The following is a 24,612-nucleotide window of genomic DNA, read 5'->3' as shown; positions in this document are numbered from 1 at the left end:
ATGAAAGTAACTTTACCACTTTGGGTGTCATTGCCCATGTTGAAATTAAATTTATAAAATAAATCCCTAAAACTCTTTATATACTTTGCCCATACAAATCAAATATATATACAACCTGCTATCGCACAAGACAGCACATATGGGACTTAATGCTACTAGTCAATATGTTACTTATCAATTAGTACATATTTGGTATATTCCCAGTTATATTATTTTTCAAGGCACTAACTCTTCCTCACATACCAATTAACGTACCATAGTACCCGTCCATCATCGTAGACACCAGAATAATCGTGATTGGTTCAATTTTAAGGAAAATTGTAATTTTCAGGTTCTACAAGGGTTGTGAAATTTGCCTATTGTAGTCAATGCTTTTAGAATATTACAGATTCAGCTACATCCTATTGAAGGCTCGTAGTCTTGTTTTGAGAAATATTAGTTGTTCCCAGTAAATTATAATAAGCACTATAAATTGTTACATAGAATAAGAGTGCTTCACCAATCAATATTGTATACACTAGTTTGTGCTTTGAAATTCTATAAAAAATGTTTTGTAGGAACGTTAACAGAAAATGATATTACGCTTAAATGTCTATAGGGGTAAACTACTGCAAACAGGATGGTATGGTGTCTACAACCTACTGTAGGATGGGAATCCTGTTGTTGTTGATTTAGGGGCGACGGCGATGTAGGATGGGTATAAGGTCCACTACCACCTGTTAAGTGGGTAAGGGGTCCATACCATTTGTAGGATGGGTTTGGGCCCAGAACTGCCCATAGGATGGGTATGGGGACCACTATCATCCAAAGGATGAGTATGGTGTCCACTACCGCCTACTGGATGGGTATATGGTCCACTACCACCCACAGGGTGAGTATGACGTTCACAACCGCCTGCAGGATGGGTTTGGGGACCACAATCATCAACAGGATGAGTATGGGGCCCACTACCCACTGGGTTGGTATATGTTCCACTTCCGCCCACAGGATGTGTGTAGCGTCCACTATACCGCCTACAAAATGGATATGGGGATCCACAATCACCCACAGGATGAAAATTGTGTCCACTACCGCCCACAGGATGAAAATTGTGTCCACTACCGCCCACAGGATGGGTATGCCTCCATTGCCGCCCACAGGATGAGTATAGGGTCCAGTACCGCCACTGGATGGGTAATGGTTAACTACAGCCTACAGGATGAGTATATCGTCTACTACCGCCCACAGGATGGGTATGGGGGTTAACTACCACCCCATAGGACGCGTATGGGGTCCACTACCGCCCACAGGGTGATTATTTGGTCCACTACCGCCCACAGGATAGGTATGGCGTCCACTGCCGCCCACATGATAAGTAAGATGTCCACTACCGCCCACAGGATAGGAATGGCGTCCACTGCCGCCCACATGATAAGTAAGATGTCCACTACCGCCCACAGGATGGGTATGTTATGTTATCCTAAGCATGTTTTATATCAATTTGACAGTTAATTTCAGTAACACGATCAACAACGCTCATTATTTTGTCATTAAAGTATTTATTTTGGAAACTGGTGTATTTTAGTTACCCTGATATAGAGCACAAATGTCATAGACTCATCCTGTGAGTGGTAGTTTATTGTGCACCCCATACTCATCCTGTGAGTCTTTGTTTACATGTACCCGGTAGGGAGCCGGTCGGTCGAGCGGACAGCACTGTGGACTTGTAATCCTGTGGTCTCGGGTTCGATCCCGGGCGCCGGCGAGAAACAATAGGCAGATTTTCTTTCACCCTATGCCGCTGTTACCTAGCAGTAAAATAGGTACCTGGGTGTTAGCCAGCTGTCACGGGCTGCTTCCTGGGGGTGGAGGTCTGGTCGAGGACCGGGCCGCGGGGACACTATAAAAAGCCCCGAAATCATCTCAAGATAACCTACCCCATACTCACCCTCTGCGTGGTAATGTATTGTGCAACCCATACTCATCTTCTTATCAGTAGTTTGTGAAATCCATACTCATCCTGTGAGTGGTATTTTATTGTGCACCTCCCACTCATCCTGTGAGTAACAGTACATTGTGGAACCCTCTCTCATCGTGTGAATCTTTGTTTACTGTGCGAAACGCCTTACTGTTACGAAACGCTGTGCATACTAGTGGCTTTACAAGAATGTAAACACATCATGCTATGTACTTTTATAAACCCAATGTAACTTCTTGTGTATATATATATATATATATATATATATATATATATATATATATATATATATATATATATGTCGTACCTAGTAGCCAGAACGCACTTCTCGGCCTACTATGCAAGGCCCGATTTGCCTAATAAGCCAAGTTTTCCTGAATTAATATATTTTCTCTAATTTTTTTCTTATGAAATGATAAAGCTACCCATTTCATTATGTATGAGGTCAATTTTTTTTAATGGGAGTTAAAATTAAGGTAGATATATGACCGAACCTAACCAACCCTACCTAACCTAACCTAACCTATCTCTATAGGTTAGGTTAGGTTAGGTAGCCGAAAAAGTTAGGTTAGGTTAGGTAGGTTAGGTAGTCGAAAAACAATTAATTCATGAAAACTTGGCTTATTAGGCAAATCGGGCCTTGCATAGTAGGCAGAGAAGTGCGTTCTGGCTACTAGGTACGACATATATATATATATATATATATATATATATATATATATATATATATATATATATATAATGATATATACTGTCAAGCACACTATCATGGCAATATATGACGTGGGTGTGGATCACTAAATGCCTGGTACCTAAACAGAGGCTGGGAGAATGATAAAATTTCTCATATAACCATATATATCATAATCATATATCATCATATAAAAATGATATGTTTCTCTCCCATCCTTACCATTCCCAGCCCTACCCTCACTAATGATAGGGAGGGAGGGCATCTCTCCCTCCCTACCACTCTCTCTGCCTCCCTCCCTTATATTCCCTCTCTCTCTGCTCACCCATTCTCTCTGCATCTCCCTTATTCCCTTTCTTTACCTTGGTCCATTCCGTTCTCTCTCCCAGCAGGCAAAAGATATTCTAATAACATTCACTCAACGTTATCAAACGTTAAATCAACGGTATCGACGTCCAATGAACGTCATCGAGAAATGAGACATTGACCACTTCTCTGTTAACGTTCTCGTGCATCGTGACGTTGAGGGTTGATGGGAACTCGCTTCACATTTACCTCTGAGCGCATCAGGCATTAACATGCACACGGTGTAGCAGACAAGAGTCTCGGTGAATACCAGGTACCCGACACTCCCCCCCACTGGCAAAATGTTACTCGTGGTGGGATTTATCCCTTCCATTGGAGGATGACTTCCCTCCAGAGGACGCTTTCCTCTCCTATTGATCATCTTTTATTTTCCTATTAGATCACCCACCGTACTCAGTGGGTGATCTAATGTTTAGTCCAGAGGAACTGGCTTCGATTCCTTCTAGTCGAGTTTGACGAGTTTGTGCTGCTGGTCCAAGAATTTATATTTACCATTACTTCAATTGTTTCCAGGTTCTTTATTGTGAGTCGTGGATGTCCTCTTGCATTGTATCTTATCTTGAAGCTGATACGTCGGAGGTTCTCCACACAAGATATTCTGTGTACTTGTTGCATGTTTCCCTCTCAAGGTTCAAAGGAACTTGAACCTTGCGGAAGCTGTTTTTCCAGAGCGCTTGTAGTGTGGAGGAAGGGTGGTGGTGTAAGGGGGGAGGAAGGGTGGAAGTGTAGTGTGGACAAAGTGTGGCAGGGACGGGGAAAGCCAGAGACATATATAGTGAGAGAGATATAAGCGAGAGACAGCGAGGTTGCATATAAACACGAGTTCTTGTTGAATGTAATCAGGAACGGCACACTGCCTAGTATTCATGCGGGAGTTGCTATAATCCGGCGAGCCTTCCAGGTGAGTCTGCACGTGTTATCAACAACCTACTGCGACACCACATCTGCTACACGTCCTGGTTCAACTTTGACGACGAGCGGACGACTGGACTCCTCCTCCGTCTGGGAGCCGCCAGATCACCTTCTGTTTGCGCGTGTTTGGATTAAATATTCGTTTGACATTCTTATTACACGATCGGGATTGCTGCGACGCCTGGCGCACATATCGCCTTAAGTCACAGCAGAGTTGACAGTGACGGCGGACGCTGTGTCCGGCGCCGGCTTGGTAGAGAGGTGGGTCTTGGTGGGCTCCTGGTGTGCCCTCAGATGTGATGGGCTCCTGGTGTGCCCTCAGACGTGGTGGGTCTTGGTGGGCTCCTGGTGTGCCCTCAGATGTGGTGGGTCTTGGTGGGCTCCTGGTGTGCCCTCAGATGTGGTGGGTCTTGGTGGGCTCCTGGAGTGCCCTCAGACGTGGTGGGTCTTGGTGGGCTCCTGGTGTACCCTCAGACGTGGTGGGTCTTGGTGGGCTCCTGGTGTACCCTCAGACGTGGTGGGTCTTGGTGGGCTCCTGGTATGCCCTCAGACGTGGTGGGTCTTGGTGGGCTCCTGGTGTGCCCTCAGACGTGGTGGGTCTTGGTGGGCTCCTGGTGTGCCCTCAGACGTGGTGGGTCTTGGTGGGCTCCTGGTATCCCCTCAGACGTGGTGGGTCTTGGTGGGCACCTGGTGTGCCCTCAGACGTGGTGGGTCTTGGTGGGCTCCTGGTGTGCCCTCAGACGTGGTGGGTCTTGGTGGGCTCCTGGTGAGCCCTCAGACATGGTGGGTCTTGGTGGGCACCTAGAGTACCCTCAGACGTGGTGGGTCTTGGTGGGCTCCAGGTGTGCCCTCAGACGTGGTGGGTCTTGGTGGGCTCCAGGTGTGCCCTCAGACGTGGTGGGTCTTGGTGGGCTCCTGGTGTACCCTCAGACGTGGTGGGTCTTGGTGGGCTCCTGGTGTGCCCTCAGACGTGGTGGGTCTTAGTGGGCTCCAGGTGTGCCCTCAGACGTGGTGGGTCTTAGTGGGCTCCTGGAGTGCCCTCAGACGTGGTGGGTCTTAGTGGGCTCCAGGTGTGCCCTCAGACGTGGTGGGTCTTAGTGGGCTCCTGGTGTGCCCTCAGACGTGGTGGGTCTTAGTGGGCTCCTGGTGTGCCCTCAGACGTGGTGGGTCTTGGTGGGCTCCAGGTGTGCCCTCAGACGTGGTGGGTCTTAGTGGGCTCCTGGAGTGCCCTCAGACGTGGTGGGTCTTGGTGGGCTCCAGGTGTGCCCTCAGACGTGGTGGGTCTTAGTGGGCTCCTGGTGTGCCCTCAGACGTGGTGGGTCTTAGTGGGCTCCTGGTGTGCCCTCAGACGTGGTGGGTCTTAGTGGGCTCCTGGTGTGCCCTCAGACGTGGTGGGTCTTAGTGGGCTCCTGGTGTGCCCTCAGACGTGGTGGGTCTTAGTGGGCTCCTGGTGTGCCCTCAGACGTGGTGGGTCTTAGTGGGCTCCTGGTGTGCCCTCAGACGTTGTGGGTCTTAGTGGGCTCCAGGTGTGCCCTCAGACGTGGTGGGTCTTAGTGGGCTCCTGGTGTGCCCTCAGACGTGGTGGGTCTCGGTGGGCTCCTGGTGTGCCCTCAGACGTGGTGGGCGGCTGGCTTCAGCTCTGCCGGGGGACACTGGATAACTTTTGCGTTACAGTTCGGGGCAGAGTTTTTCGTTGGATTTATGGTTTTGGTTTTACCATGATCGTCGTCGCTAAGTAGAACAACAACGCCTGTTTCACCCGTCCCACTTCCCCAACACTCACTGCTTCACCCGTCCAACTCACCCAGTACATTGCTTCACCCGTCCCACTCATCCAACACTCACTGCTTCTTCACCCGTCCCACTCACCCAACACATTGCTTCACCCGTCCCACTCACCCAACACACACGGCTTCACCCGTCCCACTCACCAAGCGCGCGCTGCTTCGCCCGTCCCACTCACCCAGCACATTGCTTCACCCGTCTCACTCACCCAGTACATTGCTTCACCCGTCGCACTCACTCAACACTCACTGCTTCTTCACCCGTCCCACTCACCCAGTACATTGCTTCACCCGTCCCACTCACCCAACACATTGCTTCACCCGTCCCACTCACCTAAAACACACTGCTTCACCCGTCCCACTCACCCAACACACACTGCTTCACCCGTCCCACTTCCCCAACACACACTGCTTCACCCGTTCCACTCACTCAACACTCACTGCTTCACCCGTCCCACTCACTCAACACTCACTGCTTCACCCGTCCCACTTCCCCAACACACACTGATTCACCCGTCCCACTCACTCAACACTCACTGCTTCACCCGTCCCACTCACTCAACACTCACTGCTTCACCCGTCCCACTCACTCAACACTCACTGCTTCACCCGTCCCACTCACTCAACACTCACTGCTTCACCCGTCCTACTCACTCATCACTCACTGCTTCACCCGTCCCACTCACTCATCACTCACTGCTTCACCCGTCCCACTCACTCAACACTCACTGCTTCACCCGTCCCACTTCCCCAACACACACTGCTTCACCCGTCCCACTTCCCCAACACACACTGCTTCACCCGTCCCACTTCCCCAACACACACTGCTTCACCCGTCCCACTCACTCAACACTCACTGCTTCACCCGTCCCACTCACTCAACACTCACTGCTTCACCCGTCCCACTCACTCAACACTCACTGCTTCACCCGTCCAACTCACCCAGTACATTGCTTCACCCATCTCACTCACCCAGAACATTGCTTTACCCGTCCCACACACCCAACACACACTGCTTCACCCGTCCCACTCACCCAACACATTGCTTCACCCGTCCCACTCATCCAACACTCACTGCTTCACCCGTACCACTCACCCTGTACATTGCTTCACCCGTCCCACTCACCCAGCACATTGCTTCACCCGTCCCACTCATCCAACACTCACTGCTTCACCCGTCCCACTCACCAGTACATTGCTTCACCCGTCCCACTCACCCAACACATTGCTTCACCCGTCCCACTCACCCAACACACACTGCTTCACCCGTCCCACTCACCCAGTACATTGCTTCACCCGTCCCACTCACCCAACACATTGCTTCACCCGTCCCACTCACCCAACACACACGGCTTCACCCGTCCCACTCACCAAGCACGCGCTGCTTCACCCGTCCCACTCACCCAGCACATTGCTTCACCCGTCTCACTCACCCAGCACATTGCTTCACGGGTCCCACTCACCCAGCACTCACTGCTTCACCCGTCCCACTCACCCAGCACATTGCTTCACCCGTCCCACTCAACAAACACTCACTGCTTCACCCGTCCCTCTCACCCTACACACTGCTTCATACGTCCCACTCACCCAAAACACACTGCTTCACCCTTCCCACTTACCAAACACACACTGCTTCACCCGTCCCACTCACCCAACACACACTGCTTCACCCGTCTCACTCACCCAGCACTCACTGCTTCACCCGTCCCTCTCACCCTGCACATTGCTTCACCCGTCCAACTCACCCAACACACACGGCTTCACATGACACTGTTGATATGCTTGCAAAGACAGCCTGCAGAAAACCAGTGGTAGAAATTGATATGGGTGTTTCATTAGCAGTGACAAAGAGAATACTTAAACAAATATCTAATGAAGATCTCACCGACCTAACAAATTCACAAAGACCGGAAAGTTGTAGCATTAAATATTATGATAGATATCGTGAGGAGGTATTCACATATGGGACTAATAGAACAAGAACCCGGCAATGTGATGTTATAGTGGCCAGAATACGCCTGGGATATAGACGTATCTGGCAGCTTTCTCAAAACCCAAATGTCGAGTACACAATGTGTCAACTTTGTGAAAGAGAAAACATGCACTCTCTTGAACATTATATTGTAGAATGTCCCATATTGACTGACTTTCGCCCTCCTGGGCTATGGTATGCTGAACTGTGTAATTACTATATGAGTACTGGAACACTTGATGATATATTGGACTTGTACCCAAGATTAACCATGTAATGTATCAATTATATAATGTATGTATGTGATGTAACTATATAACCTGAGCTTGTAAAAGCACCTTCATCACATTCAGTGATTAAGTGCTTAATTGCACATTAGTTTCTCTATCAGCTATCTCACTCTGTCAGGGTAAATGAGACAAATGTATGTGAATGCATGAGTGTGTGTATATGTATGTATACATGTATGTATATATGTATGTGTACATATATATATGTGTGTGTGTATGTATGTGTATAAAGTACATATGGAAGCTGATCAGAATTACATTTCACTTTTGTAAATGCACATTAATGACATTATGTAAAAGACACATCGAACACTTTATGTAGGACATACGAAAATCTGTGTATCTATGTATTTACGTATGTAGGTTAAGTTAGCATTTTAAAAGCACCGAATCACCTTCTGTGGTTGATTGTTCAATAAATACCTGAACTATATGTTTAACACATCTCTAACCCTGTCCATGGAGGACAGAAGAAAATATATATATGCTGGTTAGCATTGTAAATGTGTGGCCACGTCTGTGGTAGAAAATAATAATAATAAAAAAAAAACTGCTTCACCCGTCCCACTCACCCAACACACACTGCTCAACGCGTCAGACTCACCCAACACACACTGCTTCACCCGTCCCACTCACCAAGCACATTGTTTCACCCGTCCCACTCACCCAACAAACACTGCTTCACTCATCCAACTCACCCGATACACACTGCTTCACCCGTCACACTCACCCAACACACACTGCTTCATCCGTCCCACTCACCCAGCACGCGCTGCTTCACCCGTCCCACTCACCCAACACACACTGCTTCACCCGTAACTCTCAACGAACACACTGCTTCACCCGTTCCACTCACCCTACACACACTTCTTCACTCGTCACACTCACCCAACACACACTGCTTCACCCGTCACACTCACCCAACACACACTGCTTCACCCGTCACACTCACCTAACACACTCTGCTTCATCCGTCCAACTCACCCACCACACACTGCTTCACCCATCCTACTCACCCAGCACACTTTGCTTCACCCGTCTCACTCACCCAAGACACACTACCTCACCTGTCCAACTCACCCAACACACACTGCTTCACCCGTCCCACTCACCCAACACACGCTCCTTCACCCGTCCCACTCACCCAACACACACTGCTTCACTTGTCACTCACCCAACTCACACTGCTTCACCTGCCCCACTAACCCAGCGCACACTGCTTCACCCGTCCCACTCACCCAACACACACTGTTTCACTCGTCCCACTCACCCAACACACACTGCTTCACCCGTCCCACTCACCCAACACACACTGTTTCACTCGTCCCACTCACCCAACACACACTGCTTCACCCGTCCCACTCACCCAACACACACTGCTTCACCCGTCACACTCACCTAACACACTCTGCTTCATCCGTCCAACTCACCCACCACACACTGCTTCACCCATCCTACTCACCCAGCACACTTTGCTTCACCCGTCTCACTCACCCAAGACACACTACCTCACCTGTCCAACTCACCCAACACACACTGCTTCACCCGTCCCACTCACCCAACACACACTGCTTCACCCGTCCCACTCACCCAACACACACTGCTTCACCCGTCCCACTCACCCATCACTGCTTCACCCGTCCCACTCACCCATCACTGCTTCACCCGTCCCACTCACCCAACACACACTGCTTCACCCGTCCCACTCACCCAACACACACTGCTTCACCCGTCCCACTCACCCAACACACACTGCTTCACCCGTCCCACTCACCCATCACTGCTTCACCCGTCACACTCACCCAGCATAATAACTCCTAAGGTTATTATAATTGACAAAGCCAAAGTGAAACGTACACCTGATGCACCTGTTCACCCAGCAGTAAATAAGTACTCGGCAGTTAAGGAAACTATTGTGGGATGCATGAGTAACAATGGTCAGTCGTTGGTCAAGACTAAAGAAACCTCGAATGTCTTCCTGTCACCATCAGTGATCGACCAATCTAATCCTCAAGAACATATTTGGAGCAGAATGAACACTCGCTTGTGTTGTGTGTAGCCGAGGCGAGACCTGTGTTGAGCGACTAACAGGAACACTCGCTTGTGTTGTGTGTAGCTGAGGTGAGACCTGTGTTGTGTGTAGCTGAGGTGAGACCTGTGTTGAGTGACTAACAGGAACACTCGCTTGTGTTGTGTGTAGCTGAGGTGAGATCTGTGTTGTGTGTAGCTGAGGTGTGACCTGTGTTGAGCGAGTAACAGGAACAACTTTGTGTTTCATCTCGTATCATAGGAGTGCTTGGATGCGACTGATTTATGAACGTGGATAATATAGTTCATGAACGTGGATAACATAAAAATCCACTCGTATGTATTTGTGTATTTTATATAAATTCGTATTTATTATTTCGTATATTAGTAAATTCGTATTTCTATTAATCGTTGATGTGTCGGTGAGAGGCAAGTCTCGTCGTAACCACACACTCAGACCTTGACAAAGCACTCAGGAGAGTGCGAAAGTCTTGGTGTAAATCTATACATAAAATTAACTAACACATTTGCGTGGGTTTTTATCCCTAGTAATTTTTGTCCTCGAAAATACAACACCATTAGATAATGTGAATAATATTATAGTTACGTTTTAGCGAGGTTAAACATATTTTAATCTTGGGATCCTATTACAGTGTTCTCACAGCATCCGTGGCAGCGTCTGATGAATACTGTGATAGATACACTTATGATGGTGACTACTATGGTTACTGGATATATATATGATGGTGACTACTATGGTTACTGGACAATGTCCAGGATCAGAACTTGGGGGATTTCCTCCAGGGTCCCCTCACTGCATCCCGGACACATGACGTTGTGGGTTGCGTCCCAACACCACGATTACCATCAACACCCCGTTACCATCCAACCATCCCCTCTCCCCCACCCCTCCTCAACCATCCCAGGCACTCCCTGCCCTGTCATGCCAGGCTCTCTCTACCCCATCATCTCAAGCCTTCCTCATGCAATTTCACATAAGAAATATGTCCCCCATCATCCACTGCACCTACCTCCAATCCTCTGTCATCTACAAAACCATGTAATTACCCTATCAAAATAGCCCTGTCCATCCTACTCCAGTGGAATGAACCTCAAGCGTGAAAGTAGGTGAGAATGAACAGAAGAAAGTGATCTTTAAAGTAATATACTCAAACACAGATGGGATTATTGACTAAACCACACACTAGAAATTGAAGATACGACGACGTTTCGGTCCGTCCTGGACCATTATCAAGTCGACTGTGATGAGACAAGGTAGGCAAGGGCATTAAGTAAGGCAAGAGAGAGGTGAGGAGACGGAAATCTTAGAGGAAGATAGGAGCAAGGCAAAAGGTATGGAAGGCAAGGTGTAACATAGGGTGTAATAATAGTAGTAAAAATGGAACCGTAGGAGACACAAGAGGAAGAAAAAGAGAGAGAGAAAGGAAGGGTAGGCTTATGTTAGGTCACGTTTGTTAGAAAGTTTAGATCATTTGAGAATGTAATGTGAAAGGGAAGAGTCAACAGCAACAAAGCCAGTACTCAGGTTAATGTTGGGTAGGTTGTGTATCTGAGGCGATTCGACAATACGGCGTCTGTGTACGGCAAGAAAGATTATTTTAGTGGAAGACCAATCAATAGGATGATTACAATCCCTAACTTGGCAGAAGAGAGCATCTTCTTTCTCTCTTTATTTTTCTTCCTCTTGTGTCTCCTACGTTCCCATTTTTACTCCTATTGTTACATGCTATATTACACCTTACCTTCCATACCTTCTGCCTTGCTCTTATCTTCCTCCAAAATTTCCGTCTCCTCACCTCTCTTGTCTTACTTAATGCCCTTGCCTCACTTGTCTCATCAAAATCGACTTGATAATGGTTCAGGACGAACCGAAACGTCGTCGTCTCTTCAATTTCTAGTGTGTGGTTTGGTCAACATTTTTTAGCCACGTTATTGCGTCTTTTCATCTGCATACAGATGGGATTACCAATAAAGCAAGAGAACGTAGGGAAAGGTTTCAAGAAGTAAATAAGATGTAATAACACTCACAAAAACAAAATAGTCAGGCATCATAATGAATACAACGTTTTCATAGTACCATCATATAGTAAGGAATGGATTTGAGTTTCGAAGTGCAGATTATCTTGAACTGAGAAGGGCTCAGAAACTACATAACAGGCACTGTGGCAATGGTTGGATCAAGGATTATAGTAGTAGTACAAATACATAACCCTACACTAAATGACAGAAGATCTAGACAGGAGGGTGAAGAGGCTGGGAGAAGAAGAGGGGAGGATTTTTCCGATTTTTTCCCAGGAATATTCCTGCACAAGCCCAAGCCTCTGGCACTACGTGTTACTCATTTCTGTCTTACTTAGGCAGTGGATGAATATGTATGACTCGTATGTTGGCTCCAGTTAGCTTATGTCCAATGTGTTTAACAAATTGTTTTTGTTGTTAAATATCAGTTAAAATTTTATTTAGTTTGTAACTTTGCATTTTGTTAAATAATATTCTGTAGGTATGTCTAGTATCTTTCCTCAGTGCTGACATTTTCTCTCTTCTTCTGGAACTTTTATACAAGTATCAAAGCATTATGGTGTACAAAGCTCCTGTTTTCCTAGTGTTAGTTTTCACCAAAACAAGAGATTTGTTATTCACTGAAGTCTTGTGCTAACCCTCAGATCCTGATGCTGCGGCTGCTGTGTTATGATCACTGTACATCTTCTGCGTTGCTCTATCTCTAACTATTTTCTTAATCTGTGTTAGACTCTGTGATATGTAAATGTCTCCATTCCACCTCTTAGTTGATCGTTTAAAGCTTCATCTACAATGCCATTGTCTGGAATTCCTAAATAATTTGGACCCAATTGATAAGTATATAACGACCTTGACGTTTGAGTGTCAGATGAATGTTGCCACGTAAATGTTCTTGTTGCAAAGTTTCAGTGGCAGTTCTCGAACAGTATGTACGAGAGATGGGGGTAAAATAGGGAGAGAGAGAGTGGAGAGGGAAGGCGAGGGGAGAGAAGGATGGAAAGGGTTCAGAGGAGGAGAGGAGAGGAGCTATGGATGCTATGGGAGAAAGGAGAAGAGAAGAGGAGAGGGGAAAAGAAGGAGATGCTAAAAGAGAGAGGAGAGGGAGACAGAGACTCGGGCACAGTCGGGTTCCCGTATCTAGCTGCCTATCCATAGAGTGATCCACCTTCCTGCAGTACATAACGTGATAGTGATGTGGACCCATTCTAATGTACCCACCGTGCTAGTAGGTAAGGAAGCCTTCCACAGGTTTTTTTTAGTTTGTGTTTTTTTAGTGTTAGTGATCTTCCTGTTAGTGAAGGTGACGTCTTATTGTTAGTGAAGGTGATGTCTTATTGTTAGTGAAGGTGACGTCTTATTGTTAGTGAAGGTGATGTCTTATTGTTAGTGAAGGTGATGTCTTATTGTTAGTGACGGTGATGTCTTATTGTTAGTGAAGGTGATGTCTTATTGTTAGTGAAGGTGATGTCTTATTGCTGAAGATGATGTCTTATTGTTAGTGAAGGTGACGTCTTATTGTTAGTGAAGGTGATGTTTTATTGTTAGTGAAGGTGACGTCTTATTGTTAGTGAAGGTGATGTCTTATTGTTAGTGAAGGTGACGTCTTATTGTTAGTGAAGGTGATGTCTTATTGTTAGTGAAGGTGATGTTTTATTGTTAGTGAAGGTGACGTCTTATTGTTAGTGAAGGTGATGTCTTATTGTTAGTGACGGTGATGTCTTATTGTTAGTGAAGGTGATGTCTTATTGTTAGTGAAGGTGATGTCTTATTGTTAGTGAAGGTGATGTCTTATTGTTAGTGAAGGTGATGTCTTATTGTTAGTGAAGGTGACGTCTTATTGTTAGTGAAGGTGACGTCTTATTGTTAGTGAAGGTGATGTCTTATTGTTAGTGAAGGTGATGTCTTATTGTTAGTGAAGGTGATGTCTTATTGTTAGTGAAGGTGATGTCTTATTGGTAGTGAAGGTGATGTCTTATTGTTAGTGAAGGTGATGTCTTATTGCTAGTGAAGGTGATGTCTTATTGTTAGTGAAGGTGATGTCTTATTGTTAGTGAAGGTGATGTCTTATTGTTAGTGAAGGTGACGTCTTATTGTTAGTGACGGTGATGTCTTATTGCTAGTGATGGTGATGTCTTATTGTTAGTGACGGTGACGTCTTATTGTTAGTGAAGGTGATGTCTTATTGCTAGTGAAGGTGATGTCTTATTGTTAGTGAAGGTGATGTCTTATTGTTAGTGAAGGTGATGTCTTATTGTTAGTGAAGGTGATGTCTTATTGCTAGTGAAGGTGACGTCTTATTGCTAGTGAAGGTGACGTCTTATTGTTAGTGAAGGTGACGTCTTATTGTTAGTGACGGTGATGTCTTATTGTTAGTGAAGGTGATGTCTTATTGTTAGTGAAGGTGATGTCTTATTGTTAGTGAAGGTGATGTCTTATTGCTGAAGGTGATGACTTACCTGTTAGTGAAGGTGATGTCTTACCTGTTAGTGAAGGTGATGTCTTATTGCTGAAGGTGATGTCCTATTGTTAGTGAAAGTGATGTCTTATTGTTAGTGAAGGTGATTTTTTTTTTTAATTTTGCCCCGAGAGGCGAGTTTATTGGGCAGCGCCACTCATCCTGTGAGTTGACATAATGCTGTAGCAGCATGTACAACACTCCCCAATAGGAAGAAACCCCGCTGGGTTGTTCATCCTGTCACTTGTACCCAGACACAGCTGGGACTTGCTTAACTGTCTCAAGTGAACAGCTCCTCAAACAAGACGATTAACATCTGTCAACCCTTAAAAGCTTACGTTATCTTGCGGGTGCAAAATGGGGAAATCTTTTAAGAACAGCATCAATATTTGACAAATAGTGTTTTCCTAACTCAATGTGAGGTTTATTATTCTACACATATTTCTAATGTCTCTCAGGTGTTCACATTCACGTAGATAGTGGTCAAGGCGGTGTCCATCACTCACCACAGATTCTGCAACTTCGCTGATCAACTATTGTTTCCATTCCATATCTCCATGGATATTTGTATCCAAGACGGATTCTCGCTATTACTGATTTTCTCCCGCGTCCTCCTCCTCTTCGTCCATAATGATTGGGATTGCCAGCTGCAACCATGTTGTACAGATTCACTGGTGTGTGCTTCTATCCTCCTTTCCTCAGTTACCTTGTCACGGTGATGTTGCCTGACAATACCTCTAATTTGTAGTAGAGTCTTGGGTATGAAGTATTTAATATGGTCTCCTTCAGCAGCCAGCACATCTGTTCGTTCATTCTCACATATTTCAACATGGGAGGGGATCCACAGAAACTTGACGACTCTTCCCTGATTGGTAAGTACCCTCACAGCTCTCTTAATTTCAGCGACTAGTATTATCGCTGATATTAAGGAAAGTATTATCCTTAATTACCGTGTATGCTGCACCAGCCCTGCCATTGACAGAATTAGATGACCCGTCAGTGTAGATTTCATCTAGTTCATCACCGGCTTCTTTATAAATTTCCTCGAGATACTTGTGCCTCATTTCTTGTGGTATCATTTTGGATTTTTCGAGGTAGCAGACTGATCTGTGATGCCATTTTTTGCTTCTCCTGTTTCCCCCTGAGAGTAGCGCAGAACTCAGTTTTTTCTTAGCAATATCATTGTGATGGAGATCTCTGGCTATCCTACTTGCAAGCTTAACATTCAGCTCCTTAATTCTGCTTTTAACACTGGGGAGGGACAACTCCTCTCGTAGATTAAACGTTTTGGCAGTTCTTGAAACCCCAAGAATGATTATCACGGTTTGATTCTGAATGCTCTCGAGCCTTTTCATATCGCTTTGGGAGTAAGTGCATAAGACTGGTGCGGCATAGTCTATGACGGAGCGCACATAGGCTGTGTATATAATTTTAAGCACGGCAATAGAGGCTCCATGTCCATTCCTGGTCATGGCTTTCAGTGCCCTGCATCGACTTTTGCATGTTCCTATGAGTTAGTTGAGCTCCTCTTTCTTCCCCTTGTTAGAGCCGACAGTGACGCCAAGGTACCGATAGTGGTCAACCCATTCAAGTGTTACACCATTAATTTGTAGTTCTTCATTTTCTCCCCGCTTGTGATGAGAGTATGAATGACCTGTTAAACAGGTGGAGTAGTGGATTCCCAGACACTTCACACAGAGCATTGAGTATGTCGTAGGTGATGCCATCTTCACCAGATGCTGTACTTTTACCCTTTTTCATAGCCCCCTTTACTTCCTGAGCTGTGATTGGTTCCCCATACTCATCATCACTAGACTGTGCTCTTGTTATCCTAATCCTTCTGTCATTATGCCGGAGGAGCTGTTCCCTGCTTACTTCTTCCGGGAGGGAGGAGGTGAATGCTGCATCACTCCACTTGTGAATAAGTTCTTCAGCCTTACCCTTTTTTTTTTGTGAGCCGCAGGCCGGATTCTGCCCCCTTAGCTATCTGAATTTTTGCTCATACATGTCTTGCAGATGTTTCTCTTCCAATAGAGCTAGTAAATTCAAGCCATTGTCTTTCCTGCTCTTTAATCTTCTCTTCCCTGGCTACTTGACACACAGTTTTAAACAGCTCTTGGTTGCTGTCAGTGGGATGTTTCCGGTACTCTCTACTCATGCTCCTTACATTTGCAATGTGCATCTTTATGTAGTCATTCTCATACCATTTTATTTTCTTCTTCTGATGGTTACGGCGCGGAACTCTGAGACAGTGCTCAATTGCATGAGTGGGTGATTTTTTATCACGTAGGTAGTCATTGCTTCCATATCGGGCGGCATTGTCTTATCTAGACCCAGTGAGGTGTTGGCTGGTAAGTGAGGAGGAGGGGGAGTGGTAGGTTGGGAGGGAGGGAGGGTCGCCTGAGAGGCAGAAGTGCTGGTTGACTGGGAGGCGTTAGGGGGTATGGGTGATGAGGCAGGAATGGGGTTGTTGGGTGGGGTAGGGTTGGGGTTAGTGAGCGAGGTAGGGTTGGGGTTAGTAAGTTGGGTAGAGGTAAGTGGGTTTGTGAGAGGAAGGGGGTCTAGTTAGGCCTGTGTGGGGTGGTGGTGGGGTCACTCCACCACTACGCCAGGCTGTTGTCTGCCTACTGTAGGCTGGACCCTGGTTTGCTATGGTACTGTTCACGGAGCCATTCCCAACCCTGTTCACTGGTCCACCTGCTGTCTGCGTCGTTGTCTTTCTCAAGCCCTGCCAGTCAGGCCTCTTGCTGCAATATCTGTTCCAGGCATGATGGGGCTGCTTGCAGTTCACACATCTAGGTGTTACCCCGCCACCCCCACCCGGTTTAAGCTTAGCCAGGCACTGCTTGGTGTCGTGAGAGCCACTACAACACCCACACCTAATTGGGCGATCACATTGCCACGTTCTGTGATCCCACCGTTGACAGTTGCCACACAAGGACGGGCTGCCAATATACCTCTCCACTTTGCACTCCCTCATGCCTGGTATTTAATGACTGGGGGCAGGTCTCCCTTCGACATAGCAATTGCTTAATTTTTGGGCAGTCCCCCTGGTCCAGTGTTGCGCTCCACCCAAACACTCTGTTCATAGTCATGGAGAAATTCCACGTCTATGAACTATGAATACTATAGTTCTTAATTATAATTTTAGTTTGTCTTGTCTGTGGGTTTGCTTCCAACAATTTAACATCCTTACCTTGATACTCGAGACTGGTCTCTGTGAAGTACTTCAGGGTTCTGTGCCCCTGCACCCGTGCACTAACATTGCCGCCTACACACCTGCTCTCTATACGATACTCTGCTCTGTGGGCGCGGGCGGCCTTAATAATCCATCTGTACTTCTCTGCTGCTGTCATTCCCATTGCAGGAAATATTAGGGTGTGCCACTCACTGTCTTCGTCTTGTCGTTGTTGTTGAGGCTTCTGTTGCTGCTAACCCTTTCCCTGTAACCTGTCCCGTTTCATGCTGTTTCTGCCTTGAACTAGTCGGAAGTTAGCATCATCCTCTGTTGTAGAGTGACTTGTACCATTACTGTTGGAGGGTCCCGGGTTGGGATCCTCGCTGGAGGGCCCGGGTGGGGATCAGCACCTGGAGGCCCCCTGAGGGGACGGGAGCCCACACCGGGAGGACTGTTATTGTTCCCGGGCACACCAGCCATGCTCACTTGTTGTCTCAAAGTCTTACTTCAAGTTTCAACAACGATCTATTTGCTGCGTCTCATTTCATGTGTTCTTGGGTGGTATGTCTTCAGCACTGCACTCTACCCTACACACACACATGCACATATAGACACCTGCAAGGCACAAGGTTTACACTCACACGTAATGTAGGGGCACTAGACAGTATAGGGTGTCCTGGCGGTCTCTCGTGTAAACACACCAGTCGCACACACAAACCGCGACTTTGGGTAAGGAGGGCACAGACTATTTTTCACACGATTGTTGCCTCGGGCCCTAGGTACTGTGGGGCGGCCTACCTACTGTGGGGCGGCCTACCTACTGTGGGGCGGCCTATCTACTGTGGGGCGGCCTACCTACCTCACAACGCTGCCCCTCAGTGGGCCTTGATTTTGCCACATTAACAATTACTGTCTTAACTTCTGGTCAATCCACACATCCACGGCCTACCACAGTTGGTAGGAGGGGCAGTGCACACTTAGTACCGCTGTAGCTGACCTATTTGGCGCACTAAAGACTAAACCTTAGGCCTATGTCAAACAGGAGGACGGATACATCCTGCGTGCTCCTTCTCCTCTAGCTTGAGGGCAACTGGTGAAGGTGATGTCTTATTGTTAGTGAAGGTGATGTCTTATTGTTAGTGAAGGTCACGTCTTACTGTTAGTGAAGGTCACGTCTTACTGTTAGTGAAGGTCACGTCTTATTGTTAGTGAAAAGATAACTTCAACAGAGGATGAATGTGGGTTTACCTCGTCATGGGGATGTTATCTTCCCGTATTGCCTGAGTGATCCCTACAAGTAACTTCTGGCAGGCTTCTGACACTCAGTTCTGTCCCTCCATAAACGCAGGTCACCAAAAATACTTCACCGTTCTGTTATACGTGACACTACGAGGAAGTGGTGGACACGGAGACCAGCACTGGACGGTAACGTAAGTGGTGGACACGGAGACCAGCACTGGAGGGCAACGTAAGTGGTGGACACGGAGACCAGCACTGGAGGGCAACGTAAGTGGTGGACACGGAGACCAGCACTGGAGGGCAACGTAAGTGGTGGACACGGAGACCAGCACTGGAGGGCAACGTAAGTGGTGGACACGGAGACCAGCACTGGACGGTAACGTACTGTGTAGCGGAGAGATAAAGAGTGGCGGTAGTGGTGGCAACAGCCTCCCGCCTCGACCACTTCCAGCTGTACACTGTGAGGTGACTCACAGTGTGCTTACGTTCCTGTCCTACCTAACCCGGCCGTAAGTATCACTATCCCTACCCCCCGTCCCTCCAGGACCGTTCTTGCCCCACTCAACCCGGCCGTAAGCATCACTATCACTACCCCCCCCCCCGTCCCTCCAGGACCGTTCTTGCCCCACTCAACCCGGCCGTAAGCATCACTATCATTATTCTTCCCCCACAGTAACCGGACCAGGCAATGTGATGTAGTCATTGCGCGAATTCGCCTTGGCTATAGACACATCTGGCAGGTTAGTGAGGCTGAGCCACTACCAGAATATTCAGATTGTAAACTCTGTGATAAACCTTTAATGCATTCACTAGAACACTATATTGATGAATGTGAAACCGTAAAGGACTTTAAACCTCCTGGCCTCTTGTGCCACCAACTGTGTAACTATTTTATTGACTCAGGTGTTCTGGACGACATCCTAACAATTTACCCAAAATTTGCTTGTCCATTTTAAAGAATGAAGAACAATTTTTATTTATATTACTTCTAAGCTGTATCACTTATGAACCCATCCCTGCCCTTGTGTGGCAGTGCACAATAGAAAGTTGTTTTCACGTATCCATACATTAAAACATTGATTGTAACCATGATATATATGTGCTTCAGCCTACAGTTTAGACCTATTGTCTTATGTATGACCCTCTTTCCTGCGTGACAGTGAATACCAGCATTATCCTCACTTTAATAAGACCTATCACAATCCTCAGATTTGGCAAAATTGTAATTAATTTTGTCAATAAAGATGTTAATAATAATAATCTCCCCCCCCCCCCATCGTCCCTCCAGGACCGTTCCTGCCCCACTCAACCCGGCCGTAACACCATCACTCCCCCCCCCCCCACCAACCCCGTCCCTCCAACCGCAAGTAACACCAACACCCCCGACACCGTCCCTCCAGGCTAGAGGTTAGTCATATAATAGTGTTAGCCAGTAACCGGGTTCTCTCTATTGAAACTTTCTGTGGGCCCTTAGTGCCTCTTCTTACCAGATCCAACCCCGAGTCATAGGTAAGTTATTAATTCTTAACTATATACACATATTACATATGTACAACATGTAACACTGTATGTGTCACTTTCACACATGCCACTACTAAAGAACTGATCTTCTATCCCAGCGAGTCCACTAATATCATCTATTGTACAACACTCAAAGTATCTTCCGTGAGCCTTTCTTCTTCAGTACTCAGGCCGGCGAGTCCACATTTCTCAGTACATCATGGGTCAGTCCTCCACACTATCATCAGTGTCAAAACACCACTTCGACTCCCCAGCAATACTCTGGCTGGCTTCCCCTAAAGACTTCACCATAACAAGACTTAACTTAGGGGACAGTTAGAAGTTAATTCCATCTAGTAACACAACTAGGCCAGGTCCGTCGGTCTAATCACCAATACTTCACTGGTTATCACAGACAATTCACTGTCTCCACAGACTCGGCCGAGGTGATCCCACTGGAATAAGTCTAACGTTCAGGACTGCCCTGGGGGAACTGACGCTTGTCAACCAAGGTAACCTCCACATCACTTCTGAGGAGTAAAATTTGTATAGTAAGAAAGAAACTACACAGATGTCAGTAAGATCACAGCCTTCCACCGGGGAACATAAAATGTGGACGGGTGCGCTCAACAGATGGCGTTGATATCGTCACAATAATGCACCCATCTCATGGGTGGGGGTGGAAAGGGTTACAGAGGCACATAATGGGTACAGGAACTGAACCCCATAGTTCGTTAAGCTAAGGAAGTAACAATATTGTGAAGCTAGTCACACAATTTTGATATTACACATATATGCATTCATGTATACTAAAATACAGAAAGAAGAGTGATAATTATTAATTAGTTATATTATTATTATAATAATTATTATAATAATAATTGTTGTATTTAATAATTATCACTCTTCCTTCCGCTTGGTCTTGAAGGATACCGGCCTCGGGTGAAAGAGGGCTGTGACGATCTCTGTCTGGAACCCGTAGATGCGGGACCGGGACGTCCACCTCCCGGGACTCGTGCGGCCCCCCAGGCTCTGCTTTAGGTGGCTGGGGTCGTTCTTGCCCTTGATAGGGTGGTCCTTCTTCAGCCCCGTCCACGGTAGTCTCCGGGTTTGGTGTCCCTGTGCCTTTTTTCACCAACTTCCAGGTCAACTCCGGAACTCACGGTTCCTGCGACGGCGCTGAAACCAATCGAATTGGCGTTTGCCTTTCCATTGGAGACTTTCGGCGCCGTGGAGAGGGGGGGGGGACCTGCTGCCTGGGTAACAGCTTTTCCTCCTTATCAACCTACCCTGGCTTTGCTCCTTGGAGAGGCCACTCCAGGCCGACAATCAGAGCGCAACTCCATAGTCTCCTGAGACTGATGGATGCCTACTACTACTATACTAAAATACATACATGTATACTAAAATTCATATACATTTATCAATTGTCTTTTTATATCACGTGATTCAACAAGAGGCTCACAAAAGTCACTATACAAGGCACTTTACATCCATGGTAAGTCATGCAGTTACCAGTCTTGCTCCACACCCGCCCAACTGGGCGGCAGCTTTACAGTCATGTGCAGGCTGCACCTACAGTTAGCAATTTCAGGATACTTGACTAAGATTCCTGGTAGTACATCATTATAAATAAGTTTTTACACATTTCATGGACACCATTGATGGTGTAATCTCCGAATTCTGCGATTTCTCACATTCAGTTATATAATGACGGAAGGTGTGTGACTAGTTCTGTTGACAGAGTTTACATTTGGTTAAGTCTACATCACAAGGTGGAGCAAACTCCCAGAAGCTAAAAGTCTGCTTACCTAATACGATGATCCATAGATGTGCGGTTCTTCCTGTACAATAGAATGATGATGGTTGGAGGAACAGATGTGAATTTCACTTCCCCTCAAGTCAACTAGATTATACCTGAATTTACCTGAGGGCCAACAGAGGATGAATGTTGGCCTTTCTCGGCCTCGACAAGGACAGGAAGCCAGCGGCTTGTCGAATGTCCCCACATTTTCCTTGATAATCAATTCCAGTTGGATTTTGAAACTCAACAATCTTGCCATTTACGGCTTCAGCGGGTAGGCGCTTCCATAGTTTATAACCGTGAGGGTTCAAAAGCACCTCCTGTTCTCAGTCCCACATTGTGGCTTGTCCAGCTTAAAATTGTTGCTCCTTGTTTGTGTTACATCTGACCTTTTGACAGATGTATCACAATTGTCCGGATCAACATCCTCCAAATTATTCAGTTTTTTTTAAAGTGTCAATGAGATTAAGGGCCATCACAACCATACACCACAGGTCCAGGGTCACCACAGCACTACACAGCAGGTCCAGGGCCACCACAAACATACACAGCAGGTCCAGGGCCACCTCAACCATACACAGCAGGTCCAGGGCCACCACAACCATACACAGCAGGTCCAGGGCCACCACAGCACTACACAGCAGGTCCAGGGCCACCACAACCACACACAGCAGGTCCAGGGCCACCACAACCATACACAGCAGGTCCAGGGCCACCACAACCATACACAGCAGGTCCAGGGCCACCACAACCATACACAGCAGGTCCAGGGCCACCACAACCATACACAGCAGGTCCAGGGCCACCACAACCACACACAGCAGGTCCAGGGTCACCACAACCACACACAGCAGGTCCAGGGCCACCACAACCATACACAGCAGGTCCAGGGTCACCACAACCATACATAGCAGGTCCAGGGTCACCACAGCACTACACAGCAGGTCCAGGGTCACCACAGCACTACACAGCAGGTCCAGGGCCACCACAACCACACACAGCAGGTCCAGGGTCACCACAACCATACACAGCAGGTCCAGGGTCACCACAGCACTACACCGCAGGTCCAGGGTCACTACAGCACTACACAGCAGGTCCAGGGTCACCACAGCACTACACAGCAGGTCCAGGGCCACCACAACCACACACAGCAGGTCCAGGGCCACCACAACCACACACAGCAGGTCCAGGGCCACCACAACCATACACAGCAGGTCCAGGGCCACCACAACCTTACACAGCAGGTCCAGGGCCACCACAACCTTACACAGCAGGTCCAGGGCCACCACAACCATACACAGCAGGTCCAGGGCCACCACAACCACACACAGCAGGTCCAGGGCCACCACAACCACACACAGCAGGTCCAGGGCCACCACAACCATACACAGCAGGCCAGGGCCACCACAATCATACACAGGAGGTCCAGGGCCACCACAACCATACACAGCAGGTCCAGGGCCACCACAACCATACACAGCAGGTCCAGGGCCACCACAACCTTACACAGCAGGTCCAGGGCCACCACAACCTTACACAGCAGGTCCAGGGCCACCACAACCATACACAGCAGGTCCAGGGCCACCACAACCATACACAGCAGGTCCAGGGCCACCACAGCAATACACAGCAGGTCCAGGGCCACCACAACCACACACAGCAGGTCCAGGGCCACCACAACCATACACAGCAGGTCCAGGGCCACCACAGCCATACACAGCAGGTCCAGGGCCACCACAACCACACACAGCAGGTCCAGGGCCATACACGGCCCTGGACCATACACGGACCATACACGGCTCTACCCAAAAAATTGAAATTTGGACTTATAGGTGAACTACTGTTACAATGATGGATTACTGGAAGGCATTTTGAGTCTAATTGATGTCAGATCAATGTCATTTCAGCTGTGTTTTTTAAGATAACTCAAGGGATAACCCTTGGGATACCTCTGGGATATCCTAGGGATAACCCTAGGTTAACCCAGGGATAACCCAGGGATAACCCCAGGGATAACCCAGGGATAACCCCAGGAGATAACCCAGAGATTACCCCCAGGGATAACCCAGAGATAACCCCATTGAATATCCCCAGAATCTCTTGATGTAGAATGTTGATGGCGAGCAAATGTCTATAAAGGTATGGTATTATTAGTTTATATTAGTTGTATTTCAAATTGGCTTATCATGGTAATTTTATGATATACATTGTGCCAATATGTCTTGCCGCTCTAATGCCAAAACTCCCTGTGGCTTTTTAATACATCATCTCTCATTCTGTAAACTAAATGTTACTCTCTGTGTTTAAAATGAAGGTGTGATATAGACTGGTGTATACCTGTTGGGTCCAGCCAGTACTGTAGTGATCTATGTAAGTTGTGCAAATAAAGTTTCTGA

The 24,612-nt window shown here is 47.2% G+C and overlaps 1 protein-coding gene across 1 annotated transcript in view; it reads right to left on the bottom strand.

Annotated features, from left to right (window-relative positions):
* Window positions 1-19,366, bottom strand: part of LOC123774872 (uncharacterized) — a 58,364-nt gene extending 38,998 nt beyond the window's left edge. Inside the window, exons 1-2 of the mRNA XM_069316579.1 lie at window positions 19,271-19,366; window positions 18,922-18,977 (exon numbers count right to left, since the gene is read on the bottom strand). Of these exons, the coding sequence (XP_069172680.1) occupies window positions 18,922-18,929 (8 nt within the window). The 5' untranslated portion in view covers window positions 18,930-18,977; window positions 19,271-19,366. The remainder of the gene's footprint in view (window positions 1-18,921; window positions 18,978-19,270) is intronic.
* Window positions 19,367-24,612: the final 5,246 nt, after the last annotated feature.

Source organism: Procambarus clarkii, chromosome 84, assembly GCF_040958095.1.
Source record: "Procambarus clarkii isolate CNS0578487 chromosome 84, FALCON_Pclarkii_2.0, whole genome shotgun sequence".
In the NCBI taxonomy this organism is placed as follows: domain Eukaryota; kingdom Metazoa; phylum Arthropoda; class Malacostraca; order Decapoda; family Cambaridae; genus Procambarus; species Procambarus clarkii.
Note: the sequence above shows the minus strand (reverse complement) of the source record. Positions and strands in the feature narration are given on the sequence as shown.